Source organism: Malaclemys terrapin, chromosome 5 (assembly GCF_027887155.1).
Source record: "Malaclemys terrapin pileata isolate rMalTer1 chromosome 5, rMalTer1.hap1, whole genome shotgun sequence".
Taxonomy (NCBI): domain Eukaryota; kingdom Metazoa; phylum Chordata; order Testudines; family Emydidae; genus Malaclemys; species Malaclemys terrapin.
This window is the reverse complement of record NC_071509.1, coordinates 31,540,883-31,555,152: the sequence shown is the minus strand read 5'-3', so window position 1 is coordinate 31,555,152 and position 14,270 is coordinate 31,540,883. Positions and strand designations below refer to the sequence as shown.

At 41.9% G+C, this 14,270-nt stretch overlaps 1 protein-coding gene across 3 annotated transcripts in view; it reads left to right on the top strand.

Moving 5' to 3' along the window:
• FAM184B (family with sequence similarity 184 member B) overlaps nt 1-14,223 on the top strand; it is a 99,998-nt gene extending 85,775 nt beyond the window's left edge. The window contains exons 12-18 of one of the 3 annotated variants that reach the window (XM_054031185.1): nt 247-359; nt 2,479-2,654; nt 8,136-8,282; nt 9,956-10,073; nt 10,605-10,709; nt 12,019-12,221; nt 12,640-14,223. In XM_054031185.1, coding sequence (XP_053887160.1) covers nt 247-359; nt 2,479-2,654; nt 8,136-8,282; nt 9,956-10,073; nt 10,605-10,709; nt 12,019-12,221; nt 12,640-12,730 — 953 coding nt within the window. In that variant the 3' untranslated portion in view covers nt 12,731-14,223. The remainder of the gene's footprint in view (nt 1-246; nt 360-2,478; nt 2,655-8,135; nt 8,283-9,955; nt 10,074-10,604; nt 10,710-12,018; nt 12,222-12,639) is intronic. The other 2 variants (XM_054031184.1, XM_054031183.1) reach the window with 2 other exon arrangements.
• Nucleotides 14,224-14,270: the final 47 nt, after the last annotated feature.

The following is a 14,270-nucleotide window of genomic DNA, read 5'->3' as shown; positions in this document are numbered from 1 at the left end:
TTGGTAGACAGGATACTGGGCTGGATGGACCTTTGGTCTGACCCAATATGGCCGTTCTTATGTTCTTATGTTCCTGCTCTTTCCAATCTTATTCAGTGGACAGAATGGTGGCACAATTGAGTGTCAAGGCAAAACTTAATGCTTTAACTTCTTCACCTCCTACTGCAAAAGTAGATGTGTGCATTGCCCTATGTCTGGCCTCTTACCTCCTTCACTCCCTGATAAGTCTTTTGTTATTGTTGCTAGAAACTCTGAGGATGGAGCTGTCGGAGCAATACGCATCCTGCACCGGTCACAAAAAACAAATGGAAGAACTCCAGATGGAGCTGAAGAATGTGAGAGCACTGAAGAAGCAACAGGCAAGCTTCCAATTTTTACTTCATCGACATACAGTGTGAGGTGGTGAAAACTCTTTTTTAGGTTTTAAATGACACTATTCCTGTTTAGAACCAGATGGGGTCTCCTTCCTTTGAGTTACAGTCAAAAGGCATTAGCCCTATTTATCAGCATTTTGGTGGGCAGATTTGTATTTCATGCAGCATTTTGAGAATATGATCTACAACAAAAATAAATATTCAGCCAAATGATCAGTAATTTCAACATTCATTGTGTATGTCGGTAGCAGTGGGGATCTTACTGCACTCACATTTCATATTGGAAATCCACAAGCCCTTATCAGGGATTAATTGAATACGAATGCTACCAGTCAATGAAAAGTGCAGAATTCTGACTAGGAGTCTGTGTAGATTTCCTCTCATATTCAATGGGAAACCTATAAATGGAGTCTTTCCTCATTCCAGTGTTTGGAATTGTACAGCATTTCATGTGTTTAAAAGTACATGCTCCTTGTTCTTCCTTAAATACAAAGTGCCCCAAATTTTCAAACATTTTGTGCCTAACAATAGGCACCTAAAATAAGTGGCCTGATTTTTAGAGGTGCAGCGCACGCAAGAGTACCATTGATTTTAATGACTGCCGCAAGTACTCAGCACCTCTAAAATTTAGGACAATTACTGATGTTTATTGTTAGGTATCTAACTGTAGATTTAGGAACCTAACTTTAAGCATCTAGTTTGAAAACTTTGACTTGTGTGTGCATGTGTGAAATTTTAGTGGGGGATGTGTGTGTCTGTACTACATAAGATGAATACATATATATTTTAGAACCCAATCCCTTGATTATATATTAGCCAGTTAATTTCTCATTATATTCAGTTACTTTATAGATTCTTCATGCCATGCAGCTTCCTGGCACCTTTAAAAAGATCCTGACCACTGAAGTTTGTTCATTGAAAGTATTCCTAAAATCTGTTTGAATGTCTTCTGAATGTTGTTTTGACTCATATCCTTAAACTTTCATTGATGGTGGTGGTGGTTTATTTCTGGCAGTTTGCTAGGAAAAGAGAAAACAGACCTGAATAACCAAATTTGAAAGTGACAGGATAACACCTTGTAGCGGGGAATCCACCCCTCTCCTGCCCGGAGGGGTTAAAACAGCCATGGAGAGGGCTGCAGAGGGCAAAAGAAAGGCTGACTGGGGGAAGCAGCCACAGGTGAGGCCACGCCCCAGTCAGGCCATGGCTGGCACTATAAGAGGGCTGAGGGCCAAAGACAGAAACACACACACTCTCTCTCACTTCCTGAGAGAGATGGATCTGGCTGCCTGGGAGCTGAGAAGGGTACCTGAGGTAGAGCACTGCTGGGGAAGGGCAGAGGGAGCTCCAGCCAGGAAAAAACCCAGACTGCAGGCCTTGCCAAAAGGGCCAAATAGGTCCCGGGGCTGCGGAGGGGCAGCCCAGGAATAGGCAGAGGCAGCTGGTCCAACCCCCCTTGCCGATGAAGAGTGGTTTACAGACTGCAGTCTGCCCCAGTGAAGGGGGGGCTAGATGGTGACTGGCAGTAGCCACTGAGGCAAGGTGGGGATAGGGGGTTGGGGCAGGAGCGCCGCCAGCTTTTCTGCCGCCCTAGATGGCGGAAGGTCCCGCCCCGAAATGCTGTCCCCGACAGAGGTGGCGGAAGGTCCCGCCGCCGAAATACCGCCGCGGTCGCCGCCCCACAAATTGTAGCACCCTGGGTGACCGCCTAGGTCGCCTAATGGGTTGAACCGGCCCTGGGTTGGGGGCTCCCCTCGGAAGGGAGACCCAGAGACAGAGGGGTTACTGCTGGGGGCAGAACCCTAGTATACAAGGGCACCGGGGTCCGGGAGGGACACAGGTAAGGCATCAGCCAGCAGAGGGTGTTCCAGAGCTGAAAAAGAGCTAATTCCCTAGACAACCAGCAGGAGGCGCTGTGCTGGTGAGTCGTTGCCCTGCCATACACCTGTACTACATAAACCATGCTGTACATCATAAACTTTGTGTTTGAGTTGTTTTTTTCACAACTGAATCTCTCGATCATGATAACCAGTTGCAATCCTGTGAGAACCTCTGAATATTTAATTAGCAGATAAAAAATAGCTAATTTTGGCCTTTTTCTTAGGAAGGAAGTAACCAAAACCAGATTACATTTCTTAATGAGGAACTAGAGAAATGTCAGAATGAGATTGCTGGGCTCAAGAAAGAGAATTCGCTTCTAAAGGACACAATGGAGCTACTCAGTCCAGACTTACAGAAGCAAAAGTCTACACAGCTTCAGGACAAGGAGAAGCAACACAGGTCTGCCTCATATTCTTGCCCTTCACAGGTGCCTCATAGAGGGTCAACATATTTCTAACATCAATATTCCTCCAAATGCTGTAAGAGATCTGAATTTATCCTTCCTAAAGAGAATTATATTTTAAGCTTGGAGCTTTTCAAAAGCAGTCTTCACTTTTTGCAGTTCCTAACAGTGCAGCCAGCATTCCCCTTCCCGACTGCGTTGAAAATATTGATGTTTACTGCTCCATCCATCTAAATACATGACATAGAAATGCATACTTTGTAGCCACCCAGGAGTGATCCAGGGAACGCTACTTACTTTCATATTATAGTGAAGGGAACTAAAGTCCAAAACTTCCCCCATGCCCTAAACACTAAATTCATTTTAAATGTCCGACTGAGAACTAGTATCAGCCTTCCAAAATAAGGGCTTCCCACAGGGTTAAAAAACAATCTCTGCTCCTCAGCTAGTAACCAGCCAAGTGTTTAGACATCCCAGGGACTGCTTTTGAATGACACTTGAAGTGACCCCTGCATATATGGGGCTCAGTTATGTCTGAGAGATCCAGGACTGCACTGGGGAGGGAAAGTGGCAGTAGCTATTGGCATTGTGTCTATAGAGGGTAGGAGCAGACAATATGACTCCTGGGCAGAGGGAGGAGCACACTCACTGGTGAAGATGGCAATGCTGCATGATTGGAAAATGTGTAGTGTGTTCTCCCTAAATAATAGCCATAAGCTAGTGTGCAGGGGCAATAGGGCACAGGATCATAGCCCAGACGTGTCCCACTGGGGCAGTGGATACTGCTGCAGTGCTTGCAGTCTCACCCCCTTGGCACGCAAGGGCTGCAGGCTATCTCCTGCTCTAGAGCATAAGGGTTTCCCTGGGCTGGTGCAGCCATCGTGTTTTGGCTCATAGTTTGTGTTGTCAAACGCTCCCGGTGTGGTGCTCTGTTCTGGTCAATGTTGATATCAATCGGCTGCGTGAGTGTGTTTCCTCTGTGTGCTGCCCCAGCTCTGCGGACCCTGAGAGAACCCCCAATGACCACAGACTCTAGTAAGGTATGAAGGCACCCGGGCCAGGTTTATTGTCAAACGAAGCACAGTAATAGTTCCCTCTAGACCAGTGGTTCCCAAACTGGGGTTCGTGAACCCCTGGGGGTTCTTGAGAAAAAATTCCCTAATAGTGGCCAGAGCTGTCCCTAGGGACCCCGGGCAGCATGGGCCCAGCAGCCCAGAGCCCCTAGACTTCCAAGAGCTAAGCAGATCAAAGCAAGCATATCTATCACACTGAGGAGATTTAAACTTCAAGACTCCTTATAAGAAATGGAAAGGGAGGTGGATATTTTTTGCTGTTATTAAAATTAAATAGGCAGCTAGTGTTGTTTTTAAAAGTATTATGAAGAACAAATTTAAGCTTTGTTGTAACATGTGTTGTTTGCCTGGACTGCTCAAGACCTGAATGCTTGTGTAGGAGGAACTCTTTGAGTTGGCTTCTTAAATACCTTCATGCTGTTTCACATCTGATAATCCTTGATGAAACGTAGGATCCTTGTCTTATAACAGGCTTATTCAAAGTGATACAAGCTATGAAAGTGAGATCTTGGAAGAGTGTTGCCGTTTTCATAATGTAATAAAAATACTGTAATGATAAATAATTAATAATAAATAGTGGGTAATAAGCATGTCATAAAAACAAATTTTATATTTCCACGATCACTGCTTTTATAATTTATACTCAGGTAAAGGAGAAAATCCCTGGAAATGTTCATTTTTAGGAGGTGGTTCGCGAGACTTGACATTTTAGTGAAAGGGGTTCACAGGTTGTTAAAGTTTGGGAACCACTGCTCTAGACTTTACTCTACAGGACATACTACGAATATGTACCCCCTGGCAATGGACTTAGCTCAGTCAGTGGCGGGACTCTCCACTGCCCCCTAGGCTGGACAAAGACATCCACTCAGGGGTGCATTCTTATACACAGGTACAAACAAGTTACACATCGCTCCTGATGTATTGAGGTGCAACCCCTCTACGTAGCAAGATACAACCCCCACTACGTAGCAAGGTGCCGCCTCTCACCTTGTAGACTCATAGACTCATAGACTCATAGACTTTAAGGTCAGAAGGGACCATTATGATCATGTATATGTTGGTTCGAACAAAACAACTCTATCCATCATATTACCCTTTTGGTGCTGTCATTGGGATGGGTCAGCTTGTTCCTTGTTATCTGTGTGGAGTGTACAAGTATGCGAATGTTCTGATATCTGGTGTCCAGTACCTTTTAGGTATGTCTCTTTTTGCAGCATCAGCCTTTTCCTTGCCAGCTTCTGTGAGCAGGGCCTGCCTCTGGCTCACAGCTTAACTTTGCTTTATGTTAGCAAAGTCTTGACCATTACTTTAGTTCAGATCTTAAGCCTCATACTGGGCCTCTAATACCAAGGTTTATATCTCAGGGCCTATTCTTACTACAGTTTGTAAAGCGTTTTAAATGCTTTGGGATCTTTGAAGGAAGGGAACTACCTGAGCATCACTCAGCATTGCTAGTGTTGTAATGAGATTGAGGGATCTATAGTCACATTTTCAGAAAGCTTCTCCACTGGTATAGAATGCTTGTCCATAATTACTCAATTTGTATGACAGTTGGGCACCAGCCACCTGACAGGCCCTTTAAAAATCTGACTAGGATAGTCTAGAAAGAGACCTCAGAGAACATATTGAGAAACACATTACCTTCAGGAGTGCCTGAGTAACTCTTGGCTTTTACCAGTCAGTAACTAATTAATGAATGGAAATGAATCCTCTTCTTATACCATTTTGGAAGTTACTTGAAGGTGACTTTAAACTTAGTCAAGAATTAAAAAGAACTGGAGACTTTGCAACAAGATCAACAGAAAGAAATGCAAACCACAGAGTCTAATTTCAACAGCGCTTCCAGTTACCTTGGAGGTATTTGGAACCTGTGTTCATGAAGGAAATAATTCTTCACAATCTGATAAGATGATAGGAAAAAGGAACAATGATCTGAGGCTAAAAAAGGAGAAATGCAGGATAGACACTAGGGGAAATGTTTGAGGTGTAAAAATTATCAACAGAGAAAGTATCTGGGTATTAGGATAAGGGAAATAGTTCAAATGGCCTCATTACAGTAGCAGAATGCAAGGAGTAAAAGTGGATGACCAAAATGGTCATTGCTGGTCATAATACCAGTTATTTAATTTCAACCTCTTGCTAACTCATAGAATGGATCAGACAAGCAATTGGTAGCATGGCATGAGGTACAATGCATGTGCCCGCAATCACAGGCATCCTGGATTTTCTTTTTGCAGATCACACATTGGAGGAGCTGGGATCTGAAGCCCTTGTTTGGGAAGGATAGTAATAATATTTTAAAATGTAAGGTGCCATATGTGCATGTAAATTTGATACTGTTCCTTTCAGGGCATTGACTCTCTCTTCTTTTTTTCTTTAAGTTGTTTTTCAGTTGGAAGCTCCGACTGATGACTATTGTAGCCTGCAGTCATGTCTCACATAAGTTGGGGGTGGAAGCACAGAACAGGCCCACCACAAAGAGGAGAGAGATTTTTATACACCAGGTTATTATAACTGCTGTTATTGAATGTTTTAATTGCTAAGCAGCAGAGCAAATTCTCCTAGAAATGGGGTAATGAAATAAGATTTCTAGGGTATCATAAAAATGTTAAGTATCAGAGGGGTAGCTGTGTTAGTCTGAATTTGTAAAAAGCAACAGAGGGTCCTATGGCACCTTTAAGACTAACTGAAGTACTGGGAGCATAAGCTTGCATCTGAAGAAGTGAGGTTCTTACCCACGAAAGCTTATGCTCCCAATACTTCTGTTAGTCTTAAAGGTGCCACAGGACCCTCTGTTGCTTTTTATAAAAATGTTAGTGTGTGTATGTATATGTACATAAGTTGTCATGGGCCACACTTGTAAAAAATGGGCTGAATTTTTTAGTTCACAGTTGTCACCAAGCGAGGGGCTGTGTGTGAGAGGATCAGATAAACATGAAAGTCTGTTGTGCTCAACGGGATCATTTACAGCATTCGTGACATTTATAGTATTAGTCCCATAATCTTGATGTCAAACCAAGTGTAAAGTATTTCTCATGTGGTACCATGGTCAAATTAAATGCAGTATCAAAGAGCTTCAGCTTAAATTTCTAGATCCCTCAAACAACTAAACATAAATATTGTTAACAGGGAATTCACATAATGTATTACTGTCACTTTCAACCTCAAGATTGACCGTTGTCCTTGATGTTTCTCTGGTGCTTCAAGCCAATTACAGCCAGAATGCCAACAGCATCATGTGGGCCAGGACCCCTTTGAACACAAATGCAACTTAGACGAGGCTCAAATCCTGTAACCCAAAGCATCATTTGCCTCTTCTCAGAGCAGCTTGCCATCCTCATTCCCAAGAGAGTCACGCAGTGGGGTCCAGCTTTAAATTCCAGTGGAAGCTCTTGTAGTCTTATCTATAGTTACGGGTTCCTTTAACTAATTACCCAAGCCAAGGAGAGGGTTTACACCTGCTGTAATCTGTGAGAGTTCAGCCCCAAGATCGACTATAGTAGAGAGGTTTTCAATAGAAGAGGGACCCCCTGGTGCACCACATTTTCAATAGAAGAGGGACCCCCTGGTGCACCACATTGTCACATTGCTCTTTCTGTAATAACTGGTTGGTTAATAAAAGTAAACAGCAACACACACCCTGCAATCTGGTAAAGGAGAGAGAGGCCATACAGAACACATAGTATTTGCATTACCCACACCGTGCCTTGCAAAAACCAAGAAATGTTAGTCATCATCCTCACCATCAGTAGTTGTGAATCTGGTGTCTCCCCCAAGGTACGAAGGCCAGCATACAACTTTTGTAAAGTGTTACACTGACGGCCACTGGGGTTCACACATTTATGCAGGTTTCTCCCCCTTTTCCTTATTTGAACTTCCATACTCCACTCTATTGGAGTGTTCTGTTTTTCATAGGCTAATTCATTAGTTCACTTTATACTCATTAACATTTGTCACTTTATCACCATAGTAACAGGTGATTACCTTAAGGAAGTCTCTTAACATTTCATCCCAGCTGCCAACAATCATCTTGTGATGTCTTCTGATCTGTTACGATCCAAAGTCAGCAGTTATTTTCAAAACATCAGCATATTTATAAAGATAATTTAGCATAATTTATCCTAAGGCCTAATTTGACTAAGCTTAATATTTTAGAAGCCTGAGGCCCATAGACCCTGTGTTATAACATTAATTCATATATTTCACCTCAATATCCTAAATATTTCTGATATCTTTTATCCTTGGCTGAACTCCACAGGAGCCCCATCAGTGGGTGCTGCGCATGAACCGTGCTGTGTTAACCCCATCCCGAGCCTAAAAAAATCAGAGCTTTAACCATCAGTAACTCACTAATGAATGTTAAAACACTTGAGACTTACATGATTTTTAACACCATTTTGACAGGCTACTGGAAGAAGACCTCAAAGTCAAGTACCAAAAAGAACTGGACATCTTGAAACAAGAGCATCGTAAGGAAATCCAGAACATGATAGCTGATTTCAGCAGTGCTCAGGCCCATCTCCAAGCAAAGATTGTCTCCCTAGAAACCGAGTAAGTGATTTCAATAAGACACAGCTGCAGTAAGGATGTTTCACTATATCAGTGATAAGTATTAATTATTGTTAATTATTATTTTCATTACATATGGGTGGAATATTTTAAGTGTTGGAATAACAGTGTATTGTAGAACTATTTCCCAGGCACTCAAACAAGGCACAAATATACTCTAATGAAGCATAGATATGCCTGACTGTGCAAATCTATACAAACATAATATCAGTACCAGTAAATTACACCATGCACTATTGCACTTATGCATCTCATCAGTCTTACTAACTTAAAATAATTTACATCATGGGATGATCCCATAGGCCCTGATTCTGCAAACACTTACACACATGCTTAACTTCAAGGGAACTACATACATGAGTAAAGTTAAGCATGTGTGTAAGTGTTTTTAGGATAGGGACCAAAGCGGGAATGGCAGAGGATAAACCATGTAGTTGCTGAAGCTAGATTAGTTCTAGGTTAGATTCAGGGACTAGGAGTCAGGAGACCTGGATTCTGTTCCTGGCTCTGAGTCAAGGTGCTCACATTCTGTGCCTCAGTTTTCCCATTTCACAAATATGGGAAATATCCCTTGGTAAAGTGCTTTGAGCTCTTTAGAGGAAGGTGCTCTGTAACTGCAAAGTGGTTATTAGATCATTATTATTATTACCAATTTTGATTTATAAATGTTAAAAAGGCACCTCTGAAACAACAGACACTCCTGACATCAGTTAAAAAAACAAAATAACTATTACTTAAACTCACAACCGCCAATGAAACTCAATCCCCAACAAAACTCCCCACCCCCAGACACAAACTGACTCCATCACACCGCTCCCTCTACTAAAGCCTGAATAAAGCAAGGCACCTTTCACCATGCCCTGAAGGTCAGCAACTCTGGGCTGTTTCAGACAATGTGAAGAATTGGTTCCAAAGCTCAGGGCCCCTCGCAAAGAACCCTCTGCTCCCAGCCCTCTCCCTTTTAAATCAAGTGCCTCCACCAATTAGGATCATCAAACAGCAAATGTGAAAAATCAGGACGGGGTGGGGGTTAATAGGAGCCTATATAAGAAAAAGATCCAAAAATCGGGACTTCTCTATAAAATCGGGACATCTGATCACCCTACCACCAATCACAGCTGTGGTAGTGTGGCACTGGGAGAAGGGCAGTCCAAGCCACTGATTGTTTTATCTGAGCGCTGAGGTACCCACCTCCAGCTGGGGAGACTAGAGGCTTCCTTTCTCTTGACAATTTCCAGCTAAAACAAAAGAATAAATAAAATATATTCTCTACAGTGCATTGCTCACTATCACCACTTGTAGCTTATATGAATTTAGGCCCAAATCCTGCTACCACAGTCCCCTGTTCGTTCCTGTGCAGAGTCCTATTGACAACATGAGCTGGATATTACACCTAGTGTACATGGTTGACTTCAGCTGAACTTTGCCCAGGAGCGGAGGGGGGGCACATTCATGTTTAATGTGTACTTTCTTCACCACATCCCTCTTTTAAAAAAATACAGTTTTGTCAGGGGAGCCCTGAATATTTTCCTGGATTTCAGAGACAGGGTTTATGATGGGTCAAAGAGAGAGAAACCGGGTCTAAACTCTTAGGCCTTGAAAGAGGTTGTTTCCTGATCTGGATGAAAGTGTTTTGCATTTTTTACTTGACACAGACTTAAAGAATTAGAAGAGAAACTGAGAAAGCGAGAGTCCAGGCCAGAAGATATGCACCTTATAGGCTGCTTACAAAATACATTAAGTGAGAGAGAAGAAATTATCAAACAACTGACGGTGAGCATTCCTTAGTAGACATATATTGTATAATGTGTGTGCTGTCGCTGAAGTCAATGGCAAAACTTCCATTGACTGCTATGGTACAGGATCAAGCTCTTAATTAATCCAACTGGTATACCAGCAGAGTATTAATGATAAACCTAGGGTGTCAGGCCCATACATTATTCTAAGTACACTCCTGCCCCTTTCCATAGCAGCTTTCCGGCAGAATGAGGCCACTTATTTGACTCGCCAAGACTGAGACATTCATTAGAAGTAACATGAGATGGGAAAACATTCCACTTCCTAAATGTAAACCCCCATGCTGTTAACATGTGACAGTGAATTTGCTTAAAAGTATTGCAGAAAGCCTTTCCATCTTTTAATAGTCTTTTCAATTGCCAAAGCCCAGGGCTTAGGTCCAGTTCATAATTAACAATTTCAGATTATACTGAAAGGCCCCATCTGCTAGTCATTTCACACAACTCGTCAGGGTCTTGCTCGCTTACTGCTCTGGGCCATTCTGAACATGGTTTTATTTCCCTTCAGGAGGGAAGAAAATTTCAACATTTGCTTTTACCCAGCACCGAATCTCATCGGAATAGATCCTTTTCCTTCAACCCTAATCCTGGATGCTTAACTCCTTCCATGAAGGTAAGACAAACAGTTCAAGTACACCTCTACCCCGATATAACGCGACCCAATATAACACGAATTTGGATATAACGCGGTAAAGCAGTGCTCCGGGGTGGTGGGGCTGCGTACTCCGGCGGATCAAAGCAAGTTTGTTATAACGCGGTTTCACCTATAACGCGGTAAGAATTTTTTGGCTCCTGAGGACAGCGTTATATCAGGGTAGAGGTGTACAATAGCAAATCATGTTGTATTGTTAGTATTTGACCACTTACACGTGCTCAGATTCCCTGGGGCGGAACGTACAATAAGTAGATGGATAGAGATTAATTTTTATTCTTCAGTACTTCAGCTAGTTCATTCCTAATATTTCAGCCACTAAACTGCTGCTTTTCAGTAGAAGTGTAATATGCCATAATGTAAGCTAACCTAGAACCAGGTGATGAAGATAATGTAAATTCAAAATAAGTGTATTCATGTAGTCTGCTTAGAGATAAGAGCCAGATCGTGTGCTAGGATAAGGGCTATTTCTTGCATATCCCTAAGAACTGGCCACTCTACCCCACTTAGAGTGAACAAGTAGGTTAGCCACTGAATCAATGGCTACACCACCTGTGCAGAATCTGCTCTTCCCTGCTCAACCTTCACCAACTCTTCCATACAGTACCCGCTCTGCTGGCACGCTGGAAAAGGAGGCATGTTGGTGGAGGAGAAAGGGAGGCCCAGTGGCTAAGGACACTAACTCAACATGCTGTTCAATCCAAGGGTCTGTATGGGAGCTACTGTAGCTCTAGAGCAGGAGTGACTGCACATGTGCGGTAGTATAGACAGTACGGAAGGATTGCCACCAGTGGCTGTAGTGGAAAACAAGTGTATGTCAATGTCAAGCAGTGAATGTACTTGTTGTCAAAGTCACTTAGACACCCCTCCTCCCCCGCCAGAACTAGTGTCAACAGATCTGGGGATCTATGTGAAGCTAGCAGGGTTGTAGCACTCTAGCAATTTTAAAATCAAGTGACCCAACTGCTTGGGGTGGACACCACTGATCCCTGGGCCTCTGCAGCCTGTTCTAATTGAGCCTACAGGAGAGGTTTTAATTTAAATGTTATAGCCAGAATTTTCAAAAGTAGCTAATAATTTTGGGAGCCTCCATTTTTGGGTGCCCAATATGAGACACCCAGATTACCCGCAGTAATCACTGAAATCCATGGGATTGGCCCAGGGATGAATTTGGCCCATACTGTTTTGAAATGAGCATATGTAGTGTTTATAGTACCATCCGTGTGTAAGAATGTGTGCGTAATATACATTTCTGTTCCCACAATAAAAGCAGAAGAAACTGAACGAGGTGCCAAGCCGTGTTGTCAGTGTTCCGAATTTAGCCTCCTACGCAAAGAACTTTTTGAGCTGTGACTTGAGATCAAAGAGAAATGCCCCTCCAATAACGAAATCGACAAGCTTAGACCAGAGTGCTGGCTGCATCAGGGCCAGCTATCAGTCAGCGCATTCCTCAGACAGTAACCATGCCACAAGGTAAATGTGCACTTTGTAGAAACTTGATGATGAATTAATTAGTAGTTAGCATTTTTCAAGCACCAAGACAGTGCTAGGTACCTTTTTTTTTTTTTTTTTTTTTTTTTTTTAAAAGCTACAGGTCCAGATGCTCCAAAATGCTGCACACAGAGCTCACTGCAGGATCTGGACCATTGTCTCTGCCTGGAAGAGCTTGCAATTGAAATTCAACATGGCACAAGTGATACTGGTGAGGCTTGCATCTGGCCTCTTCCAGCTCACATGGGCCTAGCTCCATCCATTCCATGGTGTCTAGTAGTTCAAGTATTTTTGGTTATTTCCAGAAGAATTTGAGCAACAAAGTAGTTCTTCCCCCCCAAAAAAATTTCTGAGTTTTAATAAATACTCAAGTAATGGTAGTATTTGTCTCTTTGCACAGGACACAAGGCAATGAAGCACCCATAACCAAAGATGATCAGAAACAAGACCCTCGTCATCAGGAATGGTTTACTAAATATTTTTCATTCTAAAACCAATTATTTCCAGAGTACCCAGAAAGATGACCTCAGATAATTTCTCACACTCATGTGAAATGTTTAATCAAGGTACTGACTGGAAAAAAAAAATTGAGCTGCACACAGCTGACTAGGAATCTAAGTGTTCTTGGCATCTAGGTACTATGGGATTAGAGGGTGGGTGCCTTAGAAATATGTATGATTATTATTGTAAAAACAAAGGCAGGTTAGGTGAAAAAATATGGGTATGTTGTCATATCAATAGCCAGATGTTGCACAGGAAGAGTGCTTCATATCAAGATAGGAACCGTTTCACACTTATGCAGGCAGAGTGCTGAATTTGTTCCTCAGTGACTCCTGTCTGGCTCTCTTTTAAGAAAACACCTTAACTTTATTTTGTGCATGTTTTAGTATAAATCATATGTGATTTCATATTTATTACATCCCATGCTTTCTTTTCCTTTTTTTTTTGCTGTTTAATATTCAAATAAAATAAATTGAAGGGAATTACTTTTAGAGGGTATTTGTTTAATCTGGTAGTTGTTTTAAATTTGTTGTATAGTGTACTGTCAGACAAAGTCTGCAGGATGCTTTAGAATTATTAATATAATTAGAATTGGGAAGTATCCTTTTTGAAGTTGTATAGACAGCTCATTACAAGATACTATTCATGTCATTCTCATTAAACATATTTAAGAATCAGTCTGGGAAATTCAGGATAAAATTCAATTATGAATATTAATAAAATATTTGCTTACAGATCAAAAGTTTTACACTTTAATTCATTATGCAGAATTTTGAACCAGACTGTGTGCAAGTTTATGAAAGATGGGTATTCAGTATATTCCATCCATGTGTATCTTCAATATGTCTACCTCTGTTATCTAAGCACCAGGTACATCAATTCACTGGGAGGATCAAATCATCTACATCTTACACTGCTTTCTTAAGTGGGTCATTCTTGATTCCAATTGCTCATCATTCTGAGGGAAGATCTGCATAAAGAAACATGCATTTTACAGTAAATCACCTCCCTGAAGCTGGCATAGCTGTGTCTCACCCTGATCTTGGACAGCAAGGAGTTCCACATCTGAGAGCCTACTACTGAAACACCAGCCAGCCTCCAGGACTTGTGCTCTGTTAGCCTATTGTTCTTTGGAAACAAGTAGTTTGGTTCCAAAAGGGACTCAAGAAAATTTAGTTTCAGGACAGAATATTTGGTAACAAAAGGAAGAAATTACAGAAGGGCTATTTACTCTGTTCTGTGTTTGTACAGCAGCTAGTACTGTAGGGTCCGGGTCCATGACTAGGGTTCCTAGGCTTGACTATAACAACACTAATAAGAATCAAGTTAAGAAAATGGTGTGCAGGAAACAAGACTGAGAAGTATCTGTCTCTGACAGTGATAACTCAAATTATACCATTTTGCATGATGATATGTTTCATATAGATTCTATTGTCCTATGACTGAACTATGACGGATTTAATAGGTATGGTTCTGATCTAAGTAAAGCTACATTAATTGTTCATAATGAACAATTAGATAAATTTTGCT